We start from the raw sequence: 18,181 nt of genomic DNA, 5'->3' as shown, positions 1-18,181 counted from the left end.
TCACTATTACGTCATATTACATTATTATAATGTGATGTTTAAGAACCACTAGTACTAGTGGACTCCTAATGTGCCATAGTGTCATAGTAAATCCTACATATTCTGAAGAAAACATGGAGACTGACATTCAGTAATTGGATCTTATGATGAAAATAAGAAATGTAATGTCATGTAAAAGCAAAAGCAAAAATTTGCCATGGACAGGGACAAGTCTAGCCACCGACACATTTGTCTGTGTACGGACATGTTGGTGACACCTGGTTGGAGGTGCGACAGTCCTAGCTGGTAGAGGAAGGCCATCCTTCTGTATGGAATAAAGTTGATAATTATCAGGAAGGTGAAACATAAGACATGATCGATGACCTAACATTATTAATGTCATCACTCATAACATTCAGTTTTGATGTTACAATTTAATATTTCTAATATATTAGGATTCTATTTCTTGTGTGAACTAACAGTGATCTTCCCAGAATAATGCTAAATACAGGACTGATTATTTTTTTCATAATTTCTTAAATTGTACTTGTCAAAAGGAGTTTAAAATGGTGCAAATCTTTATAAATTTCGTAACGTGCGTGCGTGCGTGCGCGTGTGCGTGTGTGTGTGTGCTCGCTCTGATGTATTCAAGACCGACTGATAATGTCTGTTTTTATACCTTCATGTCGCCCAACAACTTGTCAAACAATAATATTCACATTCTCCTCATTTAGGTCAGTTGTTCTGAAAAGACACCAGCATATTTACACCAAGGGAGACAAACGTTCCACTATAAAGTAACTCACTGGGAGGATCATGTTAAACAACTGTTTGTTGTACAGATGTATGTTGGATTAACTGTTGCATTGTTGCACTCCCAGATATGTTCTAATCTCTTCTCTTCAGCAGTGGTTCCCAAAGTGGGGTCCGGGGACCCCCAGGGGTCCTTGAGGCAGTTCCAGGGGGTCCCCAGCCAGCTTAATGGATAGTTAGGTACCCAAATGGACCCTTAATATTGGTCTGTAACTCAGAGTTAAATTAGCATTGTCCATGGACTAATGCATGTCAAACTGGGGGTCCTTGACATAAACATGGTTGAAAATTGCTAGAACTGTAAAGATCTTCTCTTATGGGGGTCCCTGGCATATATTTTCAAATGGGGGTCCGCGGGCTAATTAGTGTAAATGTGGGGGTCCTTGACATGAAAAGGTTTGGGAACCCCTGCTCTGACTACAGGTCTGGAAGGTGACAATAGTATGGTTACTGTATGTATAGCCTATAAACAATGGTCAGTACCCGAGACCAACAGTAGGGGGCAGCAATACACTATCTGGCGTCTACACAAACTGCTCAGAAGATGATCATGACGAACATACCCGGATTACCCGCAATGGCAATGCAGTTGTGAAAAAGAAAACATGGCGTGACTGTGTTGTTGACATTTTAACATAAAATACAAAGGAAACGTCGTTTCAAAAAAGTGTATCGTCGTAAGCAGCAGGAGGACGTTTATTAGCAGCTCAGCAGGTAAGAATGATGAACTGATTGTTGTGTTGCATCCATTAGATTGTGTTGAAACGTTAATCCGTTTGTCTTATTTTATTGACTTATTTTAAAATGCGATATTTACTAATTGCTCTTACTTTACTTGCTAGATAATGTGATCAGAAACATGACTTTGCTGCAGCAGCAGCAGGTTACAGAGTACAGACACACAACATAGGAGGACTCCTTTGTTCTTTTCGCAGTATAGAACGCGCTCGGTACAGGCGGCCCCGCTTGGTGAGAAGAGTCGGCACCAGCCTGGGTAGTAAGCATCATTTACTTAGATTACTTTATGAATACCAGGTCGCGCTGTTCCGCCGGCTGTACGCCCGGGGCGAGTTGGTAAACGGGCGAGTTGTTTTGTATTAATCACAAGTAGGGATCTCCCATCCCTACTTGTGAACACGCGAGGGGATGTGTTTGGGGTTTTTCTAGCCCTGAAACATGACTGCCATGATAATCATCATGACGTCATGATGATTATCATGGCAGTCATGTTTCAGGGCTAGGGTTTTTCATGCTGTGATCAGGGCATCATTGAAAAGAGACGTTAACGATATGCCATGTTCTTGGGCACTCAAAAAAGAGGCCATGTTGGCTTTACTTTCTTCAAATATTGTTATTATTGAGACCTACGTCTCCAGTTATTAAAGTCCTTATTCAATTCCTTCTATTCAGACCAGTGTGTGGAGTCCAGACTGCAGGTGAAGATGAACTCCCCAGACTCAGCCAGGGACGTTTCTATTAAACAGGAGGAACCTGAAGACCACCCACACCTCGGTACGTTTCAGACTAATTTGTAGAACATTTCATACCTCAATATTTATGCCAAATGGGTTTACATTTATTTATATTTTAAGTGTAACAACACTGAAACCTTAGCAATCTTCCAAAAAACATCACGTCACAGGTCTGTGGCCTTATTTTAAATTCCACCACAAAGTCAAACACTTTCCTATGACTCGTCAAATCTCTTTTATTTTAGCGATGGGACAATAATCATTATCATTTATCATGATAAAAAAACACAAATTGAATGGAAGAGATTTAACTTTATCCTGAAATCGTCTTCTCTCATACACTAGGATGAATTAGCTTTTGTTGAGCTGCAAATGCATGAGTCTTACTTAAACCCTCTATACTTAATAATAAAACAGACCTGTAAAACAGCACATTTGGTACACTCTTATTTGGTCTTGGTGGTGTACTGAGGCTAAATTGGTCTGGCGGACTCCCTGCATGCAGACAAAACCTATTATAGACATTTTTTACTCCAGATCATATTGTATAGTTTAATGACTCAAAATAAATAACTAAACATAGCAGCAATTCTAATTAATACTCACAATATTTTATTTTCTAATATCTTGTTAACATTGAAGGTTGACTTTTTAGAACGTTTTTCAGAAATACCTGTAATTATATGTTGTTACTTAACGTTGTTAGACACTGTTTAGTCAATCTAAATAGGCGAGAGCTCATTTTCTAGATGGAACATGGACAGTGGAAGAATATGTTTACATTTTAGGAATCTATTATTATCCGTTATGTAATCTTTCTGCTTCTAGACATCCTGCACATGGCTGCGTGTAAAGAAGAGGATTCTATTAAACGGGAGAGGAGCCCCAGTCTGTTCCAGGAGGAACCAGAGCCTCCACACATTAAAGAGGAACAGGAAGAGCTTGAAGAGGAACGGGAAGTGCTACTTCAAAGACCAGAGCAGCCTGATGGGTCACTGTTGACATTACTAGCAGTGAAAGGTGAAGAAGAAAATGATGATGATGAAGACTTCTCTTCCCACTGCCTTGAAGTTGAACTTGAATCTGAACCTGAAGTCACTGAAGACAGTGATCATTGGAAGGGGAACAGTGAAGACGGTGATGCTGAACGGTGTGACAAGAGTTTCGGTGACTCAGCTTCCCTGAAGAAGCACCAGTGTATCCACACTGGAGCAAAAACTTTCCACTGTAAACAGTGTAACAAGAGTTTTGCTAGGTCAGCTTCTCTGATAAGACACCAGAATGTCCACAATGGGGAAAAACCTTTCTTCTGTAAAACGTGTGACAAGAGTTTCAGTAGCTCCAGTGACATGATTAGACACCAGCGTGTCCATACTGGAGAGAAACCTTACCAGTGTAAACTTTGTGACAAGTGCTTCAGTGATTCAACTGGTCTGAAAAAGCACCAGCATTTCCATACTGGAGTAAAACCTTACCAGTGTAAACTTTGTGACAAGTGCTTCAGTGGCTCAACTGCTCTGAAGAAGCACCAGCATTTCCATACTGGAGAAAAACCATACCAGTGTAAACATTGTGAAAAGAGTTTCAATCACTCATGTCAACTGAAGTTACACCAGCGCATCCACACTGGAGAAAAACCCTTTCGCTGTAAACATTGTGAAAAGAGTTTCAATCACTCATGTCAACTGAATTTACACCAGCGCATCCACACTGGAGAAAAGCCGTTCCACTGTCAACTTTGTGACAAGAGTTTCAGTCAGTCAGGTTCCTTTAAGAAACACCAACGTCTCCACACTGGAGAAAAACCTTTTCACTGTAAACTGTGTAAGAAGCGTTTCAATGAATCAGGTAACCTGAAAAGACATGAGCGTATCCACACTGGAGAAAAACCTTTCCACTGTGAACATTGTGACAAGAGTTTCAGTTTGTCTGCTGACCTCAAGACACACCAGGCTGTCCACACTGGAGAAAAACCCTTCCATTGTATACATTGTGACAAGAGTTTCAATCAGTCATGTCAACTGAAGATACACCAGCGCACCCACACCGGAGTAAAACCGTTCCACTGTAAATATTGTGACAATAGTTTCAGTGAGTCGGGTTCCCTTAAGAGACATCAACGTCTCCACACCAGAGAAAAACAGTTCCAGTGTAAACTGTGTAACAAGAGTTTCAATGAATCAGGTCATCTGAAGTCACACACACATTATGTCCACAATGGAGAAAAACATTTCCACTGTAAACATTGTGACAAGAGTTTCAAAACCTCAGGTGACCTAAAAAAACACCAGCGTATCCACACTGGAGAAAAACCTTTCCATTGTAAACATTGTGACAAGAGTTTCAGTCAGTCAGGTACCTTTAAGAGACACCAACGTATCCACACTGGTGAAAAAACCTTTCAACTGTAAACTGTAACAAGATGTTCAAAACCTCAGGTGACCTGAAAGCACACCAACGTATGAACACCGGAGACAAACCTTTCCACTGTAAACTTTGTAACAAGAGTTTTAGTGGGTCAAGTCCGCTAAGGATACACCAACGTATCTACACTGGTGAAAAACCTTTCAATTGTAAACATTGTGACAAGATACTTGTTCATTCACACCAAGGGAAACCATGAACAAACAGTAAAGATGAACAAATTCACATTGCTTAATTCTGTATAACATTTACGATGAACGAATCATGTCTTGTTTAATCTAGTCGTCTTTATTAACTCATCATTTAAGTTGGAACATAAATGTAATTACTCTTGTTTTAGCTAGATATAAAGTGATCGTAAACACAAACAATAGCTCCATAGCAGCAGCGATGACATAGCCTACATTGTTGTTGTTCACATCACTCTTATCATTGTAATAACCCTAATAGTTAAATCAATGTTTTTCAGTGATCGTTAAAACGGTTTGTCACCGAGAATACACAGCCCTATTTCTAGAGGTACAGAGCCACACCATAAAAACCATTTTACATAGATTTTAAACTACGACCAAACTTTCAGCTGACATTTCAAGCTTGCGTGTGTGTGTGGTGATGTTTCTGTTTCATATTGTCATGCACTGCAAGGTTCCCAGTTCGATCTCGGGCTCACCCAGAGTTAGTGTCGAAGTGTTCTTGAGCAAGACTTTGAACCCCTAATTGCTCCAGAAGTGCAGCTTGGTGCCTTGCATGGCTTGCTCAATAACCCCCCATACCACTCCAATATTGTTCAAATCGGCCAAGCAAGCAGTCGCTGAAATATTGTGCATATAGGTGATTATGGTAATTAAAGATTTGTATGCCAATTATGAAAATTGGCCAACATATGCAAGTTAGCATCCGGCAGTTTCTAAATGCTGGGGACCCATACTCGACATTTCTAACATGAGAGGTAAAGGCAAAGGTAACACACAATCAGACTCACAGCCAGAAACGGAGCCGTTTTGGGGTCTTTTTGTATACCTTGAGAGTGTACTCAATGGAACCAAATGGCTCCTTACATGTCCAATTGGTTCCATTTGTACACTCCAGAGTTAAATTAACACCAGTAAGACATTGGAGGGGTCCCTGTGTACATTCAACAAATTGGGTGCACATACAAGTTACAACTAGATTACATTTTGTAAGAATTATGTGCTGTTTCCATACAAGTTGCCTTCTTCAGGGAATGCCTGAAGAAGGCAACTTGTTGCCGAAACGTTGGAAAAATAAAGATTTTGATTGCATCGTGACTACGAGCTGTGCGGCCTCTCTTCTTTCTCAGTCATAGTTATCTCCTGCGGTCAGCACCTCCCCACTACTGGTGTGCGCTCCTACCTTCCTGTTTGACTGTTTCCATACATAACATGTGTAGTGACATCTTGAATTATCATCTTGGGGCAAAAGTGTTCAATTGCACATTCAACTAATCCAAGGATTATCCAAGGATTTTATCTTTGAGTAGAAATGTGCCTGCAGCAGAACATGGAGGATGTAAATGTTTATTTACACTTCAATAGAGCACCGAAGTCTGACGTCAATATCGGTAGAGGGCGCAAATCCACAGGTTCATGTACTTTTTTTTGCATTGTAATCCCCAGGGGGATTTTAGATCACCTCAAATAAGAACTGTGTTTGAAAAATAAACATGTCATCCCGGTCGTTTCACTCATATGGATATGAAGAATCAACTGAGAGAAAACGCTATTGGTACTGCTACTGAATTAGTTACATTTTCGCTAGAAACCGACTGTATCATAACATCTGGGTTTCCGAGGCTAATATATGAGTGACTGACTGTAGCAAACGATACAGAGGACCATTTTGCTTGAACCAGGCAGAACCAGGGGATGAGCGAGTGACATCAGGACTTCAGCACTCTATTAATTAGTGGGACAGTTGAGCAAACCAACTGTGCATTTTTTGACTACTAAAGCATGAAACTTTCCGCAAAGTTAACATAACACAAGGTTTTTCTGACTGACCTCTGGTGACCTTGAGAGGCCATTGACCTCAGAATATCTATCTATCTATCTATCTATCTATCTATCTATCTAATCTATCTATCTAAATGCCAGGTTTGTGCACCCCTTTTAAATGAAACTCAATATACTGGGAATTTCACAGACCCAGACATGAAATCTTATGATAGAAATGTTATACAATTACTATAATATTTAAATTATATGTAAACTAAAAGGAACATTTCTAAATAATCACAGACTTCCCAGATTACGTTTATCTTAATGGTAATGCACTGCATAGCGCATTTGCGATACACATTTTGGCCTCATATTCATGCCTTTATTAACATAGCACCACCACATCCATGGGAGGATTGTAAATAAATTACAACCATTAAGAAACTCATGTTTTGTAGTGTTTTACACACGAGAATCATGCAATGGATTTGAGAAGTGTATTGTGAGAGAGAAATGTATGACAAGGAGGAGTTTGGATGAGAAAGTAGATTAGAGAAGTACTTGTAGGAAATACAATCTTCATGTCATACCCTGCAGTCCTACAGTATGTATTGCAAATATGTTGGTTTATATGACTATAAACCATATAGCCTACTACAGTATAATGGTACAACAATTTTTCAAAAAGTAACAGTTTTGATATGAAATAATGTAATATTGCGGTGTTCCATTATACCCAGTGGGAGGCACAATTTCAATTATTTTACTAAAATATTTGTTAACTGTTTTAATGTCAGACCCTGCAGTCATGTGCTGCAATTTTATTTGTTTCCCCAAAGTGGTCATTTATAGTATATAAGTGAATGATAGGAATGTTTTTGTACTGTAATTTTACAGTTTTAATGTTATGATTTAATGCATTCTTATACTGTGTTCCATTACACACCCAATGGGGCACCATAGGACCACAATGGAAACAAGCCCCCAGGGATTTTTGTGTTATCCTTTTAGCATTATTGTATGACTGTGCCCCTGTTCTTTATTGCAAACGGTTAATAAAGTATTCAGTCAATCAAATCTTTTCAATTATTTTAATTATTATACATTGGTTAAACTGTAAGGTTGAAATGCATGTATTTGTTAATGATTTATGACTGTAATCTTTGGCTATGATCACTATTAAGTCGTATTATTACAATATTAGAGTGTGATGTGATAGCATAATGCATGTGCAAAGCCCTATAGTGTGTGTGTGTGTGTGTGTGTGTGTGTGTGTGTGTGTGTGTGTGTGTGTGCGTCCGCATGCACACACACAGTTTTATTACTATGCTATAAGCCTAATGCATTATTATCAGGAAGGTGAAACATAAGCTATGATGTCTTAACATACCTTTGGAAGAATTTATTATGCAGGCACAATTCTGAATGTTAGTGTCACATCACATGATTACAGATATAAAAGAGTGGGTGAGATTATTTTTTGTACAATCTCTCAACACCTGTATTCTGGAGTTACGGGAAGAGTTGAAATAGAGTAAGAATATAGAAGAAATATCCACAGAACAAGTAAAAAAATAACATGACAGGCAGAGAGGCAAACTCTTTTCTTATTGGCTGTCCACATGTGTTTGTTTGTTTCGAGCTTGTAGATCGGCTATTTACATCAAATGTGTTTAAACTTACTGAAGTGTGGGTGGTCTTCAGGTTCCTCCTGTTTCATATAAATGTCCCTGGCTGAGTCTGGAGAGTTCAGCTTCACCTGCAGTCTGGACTCCACACACTGGTCTGAAATGAAGAAAATTAAAAAATAACTTGAATAACTTCAGACCTAGTGGTGTCAAGAACATGCAATAATGTGTAATGTGAATAAGGTGAAAGTAGCCCATTTGTTTTTAATCTTTCTGCAGCCATGCTTCCTTATATACCCACCTCACCAACAATTCTACCCACAACCCTTCTACCAAGTATATACCATGTGTCATGGATTTTAGAAATGGTTGAATGTAAAACAGAGGAAGCATAGGGTGCAAATAAGTGTAGTTCACACACCAGGATGTGATCCAAACTACATCCCCACACTCTGTTAGGGATACCCTTCCAGGAAGCATGAATGCGCTGAGCAAGTTTCATGACATTACATTACATTTTGAGACATCTTGTGTGTCAAGTGGAGAGTTTGGCCAAAAGATGGCACCAGAGGAAAGGCTATTTGGGCAACAAATACCGGTAAGTAGGATTCATATCTGGTGTAAGCCCAAATGGTAGATTGTTCTACCAGTAGATCACAAAGGATGTGCAGGTAGATCACATGACATGCAACTAAAGAAAATTACATTTTTGGTATCTGCCACTTGAATTAAGGTGACTTGAGTGATTGACATCAAAAGGGCCTGTTTGAGGGCCAGCTCAAACCCACAAGGCAATATTTTGTTTTCAAGAGTGTTGCTGTGCACAAACGCCGGTAGCATTACAAATTAAATACGAAAAAAAAAACCTCCCTATTCCATTTCTCCCCCTCTATTGCCCATTCCAAGTGCATTTGTCATGTAATAGTGAGGCCGCTATTCCATATTTTAACTATTTTCAGCAATGGCATAATTTTTTCGGTGGGTAGATCTTGTTGAGCTGGTCATATTAAAAGTAGCTCTCAAGTCAACCAAGTATGGGCTGGTGTAAGTGCTTGTTATTATTAATTTGTTGAATAGCTCTCTATTTGGATAGTAACTGCCTTCACATCTCGTCTTCCTCCATAAACTCATTGCTAAAGGAAATATAAAATAAATAAATAAATACCGGTAACTGTTTAACCAAAACATACAACTTACAGCAACTTTAACAGTTTATAGCCTGCTAGCTGCAGCTGTAGGTAGAAAAAAGGAAGAGAGACAGTGAAACGTACTGAGGTTAGTCTGGTCTTCAGTTTCCTCCTGTTTCACTGAAACAGGTCTGGCTGGGTCTGGAGAGTTCATCGGCACCTGCTGTCTGGACTCCACACAGTCTGGAATGAAACAATTAAAATGCTAGTTTAATAGAGTGTATGCACGTGACATCATCGCCATACCCAGACGTTATGCGGGAACGCAAAAAAGTACTTTCTGGCCTTGACAGCCCATACATCCAAACAGAAAAATCGGATTGCGTTAAACTCTCTTTGCCACTCACTTTATGCATGTGCATACCCTATATTAGGATTTATTAAGAAGGGGATGCGCACTAAGATTACACACACCAACAGTCCGACATGCAGAAACAATGGTCGGACTACAGAAGACTATGACAAACTCCTCTTACACTCAACTTCAACAACACCACACAATAAGGAAGGAGTAGCGTATTTGGTAAATCACTTGTCAACTGTGCAAGTTGTTTCACAAAGCACTTCCTGAATAAACAAAAAACTATTTGCGGTTGTGAATATTCATGTGGAGACAATAGTATGATAATCTTGACATAATTTGAAATCTGCATGACACATCCCATAGCCTTTAATCTTTTTTGGACTAACCCTCAAGATAGTGGGGTCGGCGGTTGGTCAGATGCTGGGGTGTGTCCACTGTCCACTAACACAGGCCTGCACATCTCACCTCTGGCGACCCCCACTGCTCCGAGCAGCACCAATTCTCTGGCGGTTCTCTCCCATAGCCTTTAGCCTTCCCTGGCTTACCCACACAAGGCAGGGGGTTGGCCTGGTGCTAGCCGTCTGTTACATGTGAGCCCTCGCATCAGCCCTCTGGGGACCCATGCCATGACCCACCTAATTCCAAAACACTTTGCTAGTCTGGTTCAGGGTAGAAGACAGGCTTAATCAAATAAAAATGGAATTGGTAGACAGTAAAGGTAACTTCTCCAAAGTGTATGACAACCACAACACTAGAGGGATCGACAACTCATTCTACTACTCTGCCAGTGCCACCATTACCAAAATGTGGAATGCCACTACAACACCATCCATTAAAATGTGGAATGACTGGTTTCTTTCAAAACTAGCCTGAGAAACTGAGATCTATCAAAGGACAAGTTGAGGTACATAAAGGTGTCATTCAGTGCTGACATTTTCCCCTTTTCTCTGCACGTATAGTGTTTTGTATATACGTGCGGGACCGTTGGAACTGACCGTGGTGCTCCGCCCACGGCACTGAAAAGTGTGTTTTTCCCGGCTTGTCGATCTGCGCTTTTCGGCTAAAAGCGCCAGTTGCTCCGGAACAGTGCGTCGCCCGGGGAGTGCTCTACGGATCCGGGCTGGCGAGGCGCACGTGTTGGTGAAGTAAACATCACCTCAGTTGTGATTTGCCAGTTGGGGTGAATAGCACTGACGTCACGCCAACTTCCGTCTTTGCATTGACTGAACAAATATTTTCCGTGGGAACACACTTTTAGATGAACCAAACTGCAGTTCTGACAAATCTAGCTTTTAGGAAGATTTTTTAACTAAATTATTACGTTATTACAGCAAATATTTAATTTCAGTCTTGAAATTATGATACGATACATTAAAACAATACTTGACACGATGTGAGCGTGTAGATCAGCCATCAGCCCTGCAGAGAGATGCTAGGGTTCAAGTGGTTAAACTTACTGAGGTGTGGGTGGTATTCAGGTTCCTCCCGTTTAATAGAAATGTCCCTGGCTGAGTCTGGGGAGTTCATCTTCACCTGCAGTCTGGACTCCACACACCGGTCTGAAATGAAGGAATTGAACAAGGACTTTAATAACTTCAGACCTGGTGGTGCCAAGAATTTACAAATAATGTTCCAATGTGAATAAGGTGAAAGTAGCCAATCTGTTTTTAATGTGTCTGCAGCCATGCTTCCTTGTATACCCACCCCACCCTTCTACCATTCAGGTATAGATTACTATAAGGCCGTACAGATGTGTCATGCGTTTTAGAATTCACTTAACAGAGGCGACATAGGGTGCACTGCAAATAAGTGTAATTCAAACCCCAAATTAAAGGGTAAGACCACTTTTTTAGAGGTTTGGGTTGTTTTCTTACCTTATTATGGTCAAACTAGTCCAGTCCAGGAGTTATTTCGCTCCATAGTGCAGTTTTACAGAAAATAGCGTTATAAAAATACCAGCCCATTGACTTACATTGTACACTGAAACAGCTCTCAAAATCACTCTTTTAGTTCGTAAACAAACACAAACAAAGTTGTTTCAGACAATATAGAGCAACACCAAAACTCATGTGGTTTTATTTTTTCATAAAAATGTTAACTTCCTGTTGATTTGTCCATTTTTATTCAGAAGAAAACCCGGACTGGATCCATGGATCCGGATCCAGATCTTCATATAGTAAAATCAACAGGAAGTTACCATTTTTATGAAGAAATAAAACCACATGAGTTTTGGTGTTGCTCTATATTGTATGAAACAACTTTGTTTGTGTTTGTTTACGTACTAAAATAGTGACTTTGAGAGCTGTTTCAGCGTACAATGTAAGTCAATGGGCTGGTATTTTTATAACGCTATTTTCTGTAAAACTGCACTATGGAGCGAAATAACTCCTGGACTGGACTAGTTTGACCATAATAAGGTAAGAAAACAACCCAAACCTCTAAAAAAGTGGTCTTACCCTTTAAGTACATTTTACTGCTTGTGATGTGTTTACCTTGCGTGGCTTTGACCAAACCAGTGCTCTCAAATTATGTGAATCCACACCTTGATTGTGGTCCTTTAAGTAACCTACCACACCCGGGGCGAGCAGGTTTTTGGGGCTTGCGTTCTTGTATTCAACTAATACAGGTTTAAACCACAGTCAATAAAACAGTACATACCTATTTTGTACAGCTTTACTACAGGTTGCAGTCCAGGACCGTAGTCCATCTCTGGCTGTTCCTTGGACCATGTTGAATGTCTTTTGGAAGCCATCTCTCTAGATACCGTAGTAGACAGTCTCTCCCTGTGGTGCTCTGTGGAAATCACCAGGAGAAAGACCTTACATTCAGCAGTCAATAGTTGTTCCCCATCCTGATGTAAACTATTAGGTGCAAATACAAGATCCATTAATTAGTAAAAGAAAAAAAAAGAAAAAAGTAAAAATAGCCAATCTACAAGCTCAACATGTGTGGCATTGTGAGCTTGTAAAACATGGCATATCTTGGACATAGTTTGAATCGAATGGTGATTAATCATGGTTAATTATGTTTAAAGCTGTGATTAATCTGATTAGAATGGTCAATCTTTTGGCAGCCCTAATTAATTTACATTATGTGCACTTTCACTCACTCCCTAAAACCCAAACTCAATCTCAGTTAGACTGTGAGATGTTTAGTTCTGCTCTAGCAGAGATGATGGAAAGAGCCTTTTGGCCAACAAGAAAGAGAAAATCAAATGTGTTAACACTATGGTTTCAAGGAGTAAATAATCACATTGACCAAAAGTAATTGTGATTTTTTTTCTTTGCCTAATTGAGCAACCCCATGTGTGATATTTTGACCTGATGGTGGGCGCTATAAGATGGGTAATTTGAACAGTCAGGGTTAACATTCCAGGAAGCATGAATGCTCTGAGAATGTTATTACAATCTGCCCATTACATTTGGAAACATCTTGTGGAGAGTTTGGCCAAAATATGGCGCCAGGGGAAAGGCTATTTAGGCATCACATGAGTTAGGATCTCTGCAGCATTAAGGTGCAAGTGATTATTATTTTTAATTTGTTAAATAGACTTGAAGTGTTTTTTTAAGAGCATTTCAATTCTGCATGAAACATCCTAATTTGTATTTACGATTTAGACATTTAGCAGACACTCTTAATCCAGAGCGACAGTAAGCAAGGACAACACAATGTAATTCCTCAAATGCATAGAAATAGTCATTGAGGACCATAGGTAAACCAAAAATCATCAGTCTAACAGTAGAATATCCCAAATACTTAAATAAAAAATGATTCTAAAGAGCTGTGCATTTGTAAAATAAACAAAAGTAATCACAGGCAATCTAGTTTCACCATGTGGCTTTGTGTTAAATCCTCATACTCCACACCTTGGCACTTCAGAGTTCAGACAGGACATTCATAAGAGGGAGGTGATAGTACAACCTTAACCTAACCTATGTTTGTGTGTGACTCATGTGTGACTATGAGTACCAGTAGGGGCGCTGTTGTGCCAGAAACAGAGAGAGAGAGATAGTGCTGCACTGTTGCCTGCTAATGAGAGAGAGGGGGGGGGGGGGGGGGGGGGGGGGGGTTGTTGCACCACTCAGTTCACACGGGTGTGATTTTTTTTTTAGAGAGGAAAAAAACATACATTGAATATATGTTTATTAACTAAGTTAACTAATTGACTATTTTTGTTGTTTTCTCTTCAGGCAAACCAGCCATGGAAATGTTCGAGTCTGATCCTGACTGGGCACCTTCATTACACCTGGGCCACACGGAAGTGAAGGCCTCATCGGTTGCCCGGTTTGACCGCAGGATTAAGAGACAGCAGGCGGCATTACTGAGCAACACTGGCCATGCAACAGCACCTGCTGCTCCCCTACCAGGTGTTGTGGCCCCGCTACTTGATGAATTTAACCGCTTGTTGGCGGAGAGCAGTACACTGTGAGGGTTAATGTCTCTAATGCAGATCGACAACACTGGAGGAAATAGAATTGCTGTTACTTGCTAGATTCAAATTAATGTGATCATAAACACATAACAACCAGTGCTAAAAGCAGCAATGAGCTTATATGCATTGTTTTGCTTTGCATCATCTTGACTAGATCTGAACTAAACATCTCACAGTCTAACTGAGACTGAGTTTGAGCTTTTAGGGGGGGGCGGAAGTGATGTTAATGAAACGGTTGCACTTGATTTAAAACTAAACGCAGAACAAAACTAGAAATGCTCTCTGTCGAGCTGCCAACTTGCGCTTTGCACACAAGTTGGCCATGAATGGCCTACTTGTGCGCGAGCAGAGCGCGCAACTTATCTCTCACCACTACAATGGGTTCTAAATGGTAAATGGTGCATTTATATAGCGCCTTTATCCAAGGCACTTACATCAATTCACCCATTCACACACACATTTATACACCGATGGCGGCGGAAACCATGCAAGGCACCAACCAGCACATCAGGAGCAATTGGGGTTCAGTGTCAAGTGCTCAAGAATACTTCGACACTAACTCTGGGGGAGCCCAGGTTCTAAATATTTAAGTTTAAATTTTAAAGTTTACTATATATAAGTTTGAAACTCAAATTGGTTACGTCATCCACATGTGTTGTCCCTCGGAACAACCGTTTTTACATAAACATACATAGTTGCGTCATCAGCAATCCCTGATTGGCCGAGCGACGCAACCTACATACGGAGCCGATCCAATTGGCCGAGGGGGCCACCGACATACGCAGCAAGCTGCCAACTTACGCTCTGATTGGCCGAGCGACGCCACCAAAAATACACAATGCACAATCCCTGATTGGCCGAGGGGACCACCAAAAATTCACAATCCCCGATTGCCCGAGGCAGTCACCAACATGAACATATGCAGTCGAAAACAGTACTTGCGCTCTGCTCGTGCAAGTAACTAGCCAAAATTGTAACTGATAATATGATTAATTGACCAGCCCAACTTTGATTGACTTCATTGAGGTCAAATAAAGGCTGCTTATTTGATCGAAAACAATTCCCCATCCCTACTTGTGAACATAAAGTTGTTGCTTGGGAATGTATTTTGGGTCACAGCCCATTGTTTGAACTGCACTTATTGGCTACTTTCACCTTATTCAAAACCATTATTTGCATCGTTTGAATCACTCTTTTGATACATTTCCCGTGTGTAATCTTTTTTTTAAGCGTGATGTCTTCTACAATACCGTATACACTGTATGTAGTATATATAATCTTATTTATATCTTATATAACTTTATAATCTTTGCACCCAACGTTCATATGTTTGATTTTAATAACTGGTGACCTGTTGACCACTGTGTCCAGTCATTAATGTCCCTTTTCAATTCCTTCATTTCAGGCCAGTGTGTGGAGGCCAGACTGCAGGTGAAGATGAACTCTCCAGACTCAGACAGGGACGTTTCTATTAAACAGGAATCTGAAGACATTCCTATTAAACAGGAGGAACCTGAAGAAGACATTTCTAGTAAACAGGAGGAACCTGAAGACCACCCACACCTCAGTAAGTTTCATGTGCTCTTTCTTTGTTATTTTCTGTTCTGTAGGGCTGTCAAAATATCAAATTTGCACTTTGGAAAATAATATAACAGCTAAAAATCTCTACACATACAGAGCCACATCATACAAAATAAATCTGTTTAATTTCATTGCTAGAGTAAATACATAAATTATCCAGCTTTCTTTATTTTTTATTTTTTTACTTGCCTTTTAACTCATTAAAATTAAAAGTTATACGCTTGTGGAACCGACTCATTAATCTGCCAGAAGGTAGGTTAACAAAAAAGATCTTCAACTGGGATAAAACCTCATTCACACCAAAAAAGCTAATACATTAATTAGCTTTTTATTTCAATGTAAACTCTATGCAAATCAGCTTTTTAAAAAAAAAACTCCTCTCGCAGATGGAGAAACAGCGAATACAATTTAATGATTATTTTAGTACTGCCACACGGTCCCCTAGTACCCGGTTCTCACCGGGGCTCTGTATAGCAGCCTGTGAAGGCTGAACGCCAACTGTGGCGTGGACTAAACACACACCCATAAAAACGAATATTAAAGTTTTTAAATGAGCAGATGTAGATCAATAGGCAGACACAGAACTAAACAATATAGTGGAGAAGTTTAACCACAGCTCCAGTCCGTCCGGTGGTCACGAGCAGACGTGGATTTACTGTAGGCAAAGTAAGGCCTTTGCCTTACTTGTTAACGTTTTTGCCTCCCCTCAGTCGAGCGGCTTTTTGTGTATTATTTGCTATGTATTTGCAACCTGACTAATGGAAGCTCATGAAATGTAGACGACAGATCGACACCCTAGTCATACTGACGTGGTGAAGTGATTGGCTGCTTCTAGCCAATGGGACAGCAAGCAACCAGCCAATGTAGCCAATGGAAAGGGGAGAGGCAAATATCCCTGGCAGCCACGCAGGTGGCAAAAAGGCAGTGAGTGCAGAGCGACGCAGCAGAGAAGCATGCTCACACTTACGGGGTGACGGGGAAAGAAGAGCTCACCACGTTTGCAATGTTTGAACGTCACTCGATATAACTTCAAACCAAACCCATACCAGCTGAAACAATGCAGCACAGCCAATGCAAAGTCACAACAAAACATTGAACCATGCACAGAACGTCGGAAGCGGACGCAAACAACGGCTGCGAGGCACGAGGTTGTGACACATACACGTTACTAACATAATAATCAGACTAATATGGGGGGAGAACACAACAGCGCGACAGCACTTCTTTCACCTGACAAATATCACTGTGATCATTTCTTGTTTAATTCATTTTGATGTCTCACGATCGCAGGATCCCGTGATACATGTGCGAGACCGACACAGGACGTCTCTCTGTCTCTCAATCTCTCTACCTGTGAAATTGACAATTTGGCCAATGTTTGGCCAACATTATTTTGTTCATTACTTTTGACACATTCATCTTTTTTTTTCTTTTAGAGGTATTACAAAGGCTTTAAAGTCCACTTAAAGTGTCACTTTAGAAATGTGCAGATTCCCTTTATATACAGCTATACACTTAATATTTGTTTACTCTTTACTTTGAGAAAACAATGTTGCACAAGATAATCTCATCACCCCCCCCAAAAGCATTTAGGGTCCCTAAATGCTATAAAACATTCTGTGAAAAATAGTGACACCATGCAGTCCTTTGTAAAACACTTATTTACACCCTCTGTTCACACTGTTTTAACATTCAACCTTCATCTAAAACCCATGTCACATCATCAATTATTATTATTCTATTGATTCCTTCATTCCAGACCAGTCTGTGGAGTCCAGCAGCCTGCAGGTGAAGATGAGTTCTCCAGCACCAGCCGCCACTGTTTCTCACCAGTTGTTTCTCATCGCCATCCTGATTAATAGAAATGGTTTGTTTTAATGCTTGCTGCTGTTCTTTTTTTTCCTGTTTTGTTGTAGCTGCTACCCAAGCAACTTTCCACTATACAATTATGGCAATATGATGATATTATATATTTATGATCATCAACAAAAGGAAATGTTAAGTTCTGAGATCATTTACATGTATATTAAAATACAATGTTGTGAAATTCCTGGAAAAGGTTTGGAATTAATCTAGTGTTTTCAATAATGTTTGGCTATGTATTGTTTGATTTTGTTCACAAAAACATGACCCAATATGTCAAACATTATGAGAAATATTTAAAACACAAGTGTTAAATAGCTCTATATTCTGATAGTACTCTACTCATTGCTATAGTATAGATAGTGTTCTACCTCTATAATCCCATTCAAATTTCAATACTTTATTGTGGGCTCGAGTAGCGAGCCCACTGTTTTTGTCCACTCTTTATTCCCTGTGGTTATACCGTCTGGAGCACGAAAGCTCTGAAAATGATCAGAGGATAATGCAGATGTGACGCCTCCTCCCCGCTTCTGTTTTCGT

At 40.0% G+C, this 18,181-nt stretch overlaps 2 protein-coding genes across 3 annotated transcripts in view; one reads left to right on the top strand and one right to left on the bottom strand.

Moving 5' to 3' along the window:
- The window catches only part of LOC306927439 (uncharacterized protein), a 79,936-nt gene that overhangs the window by 58,192 nt on the left and 3,563 nt on the right, over positions 1 to 18,181 (top strand). For both annotated transcript variants that reach the window (XM_079507186.1, XM_079507184.1), the window contains exon 6: positions 17,538 to 17,645. In XM_079507186.1, coding sequence (XP_079363312.1) covers positions 17,538 to 17,645 — 108 coding nt within the window. The remainder of the gene's footprint in view (positions 1 to 17,537; positions 17,646 to 18,181) is intronic.
- Positions 8,139 to 12,517, bottom strand: LOC306928052 (uncharacterized protein; the record flags this gene model as incomplete). Its single annotated transcript, XM_079507971.1, has 4 exons — positions 8,139 to 8,152; positions 9,546 to 9,644; positions 11,223 to 11,324; positions 12,424 to 12,517. The coding sequence occupies 4 exons, from the start codon at positions 12,515 to 12,517 to the stop codon at positions 8,139 to 8,141; spliced, it is 309 nt and encodes a 102-aa protein (XP_079364097.1).

This window comes from Electrona antarctica (genome assembly GCF_951216825.1).
Source record: "Electrona antarctica genome assembly, chromosome: 8".
Lineage (NCBI taxonomy): Eukaryota > Metazoa > Chordata > Actinopteri > Myctophiformes > Myctophidae > Electrona > Electrona antarctica.
The sequence above is the reverse complement of the archived record's forward strand: the minus strand, read 5'-3'. Positions and strand labels throughout refer to the sequence as shown.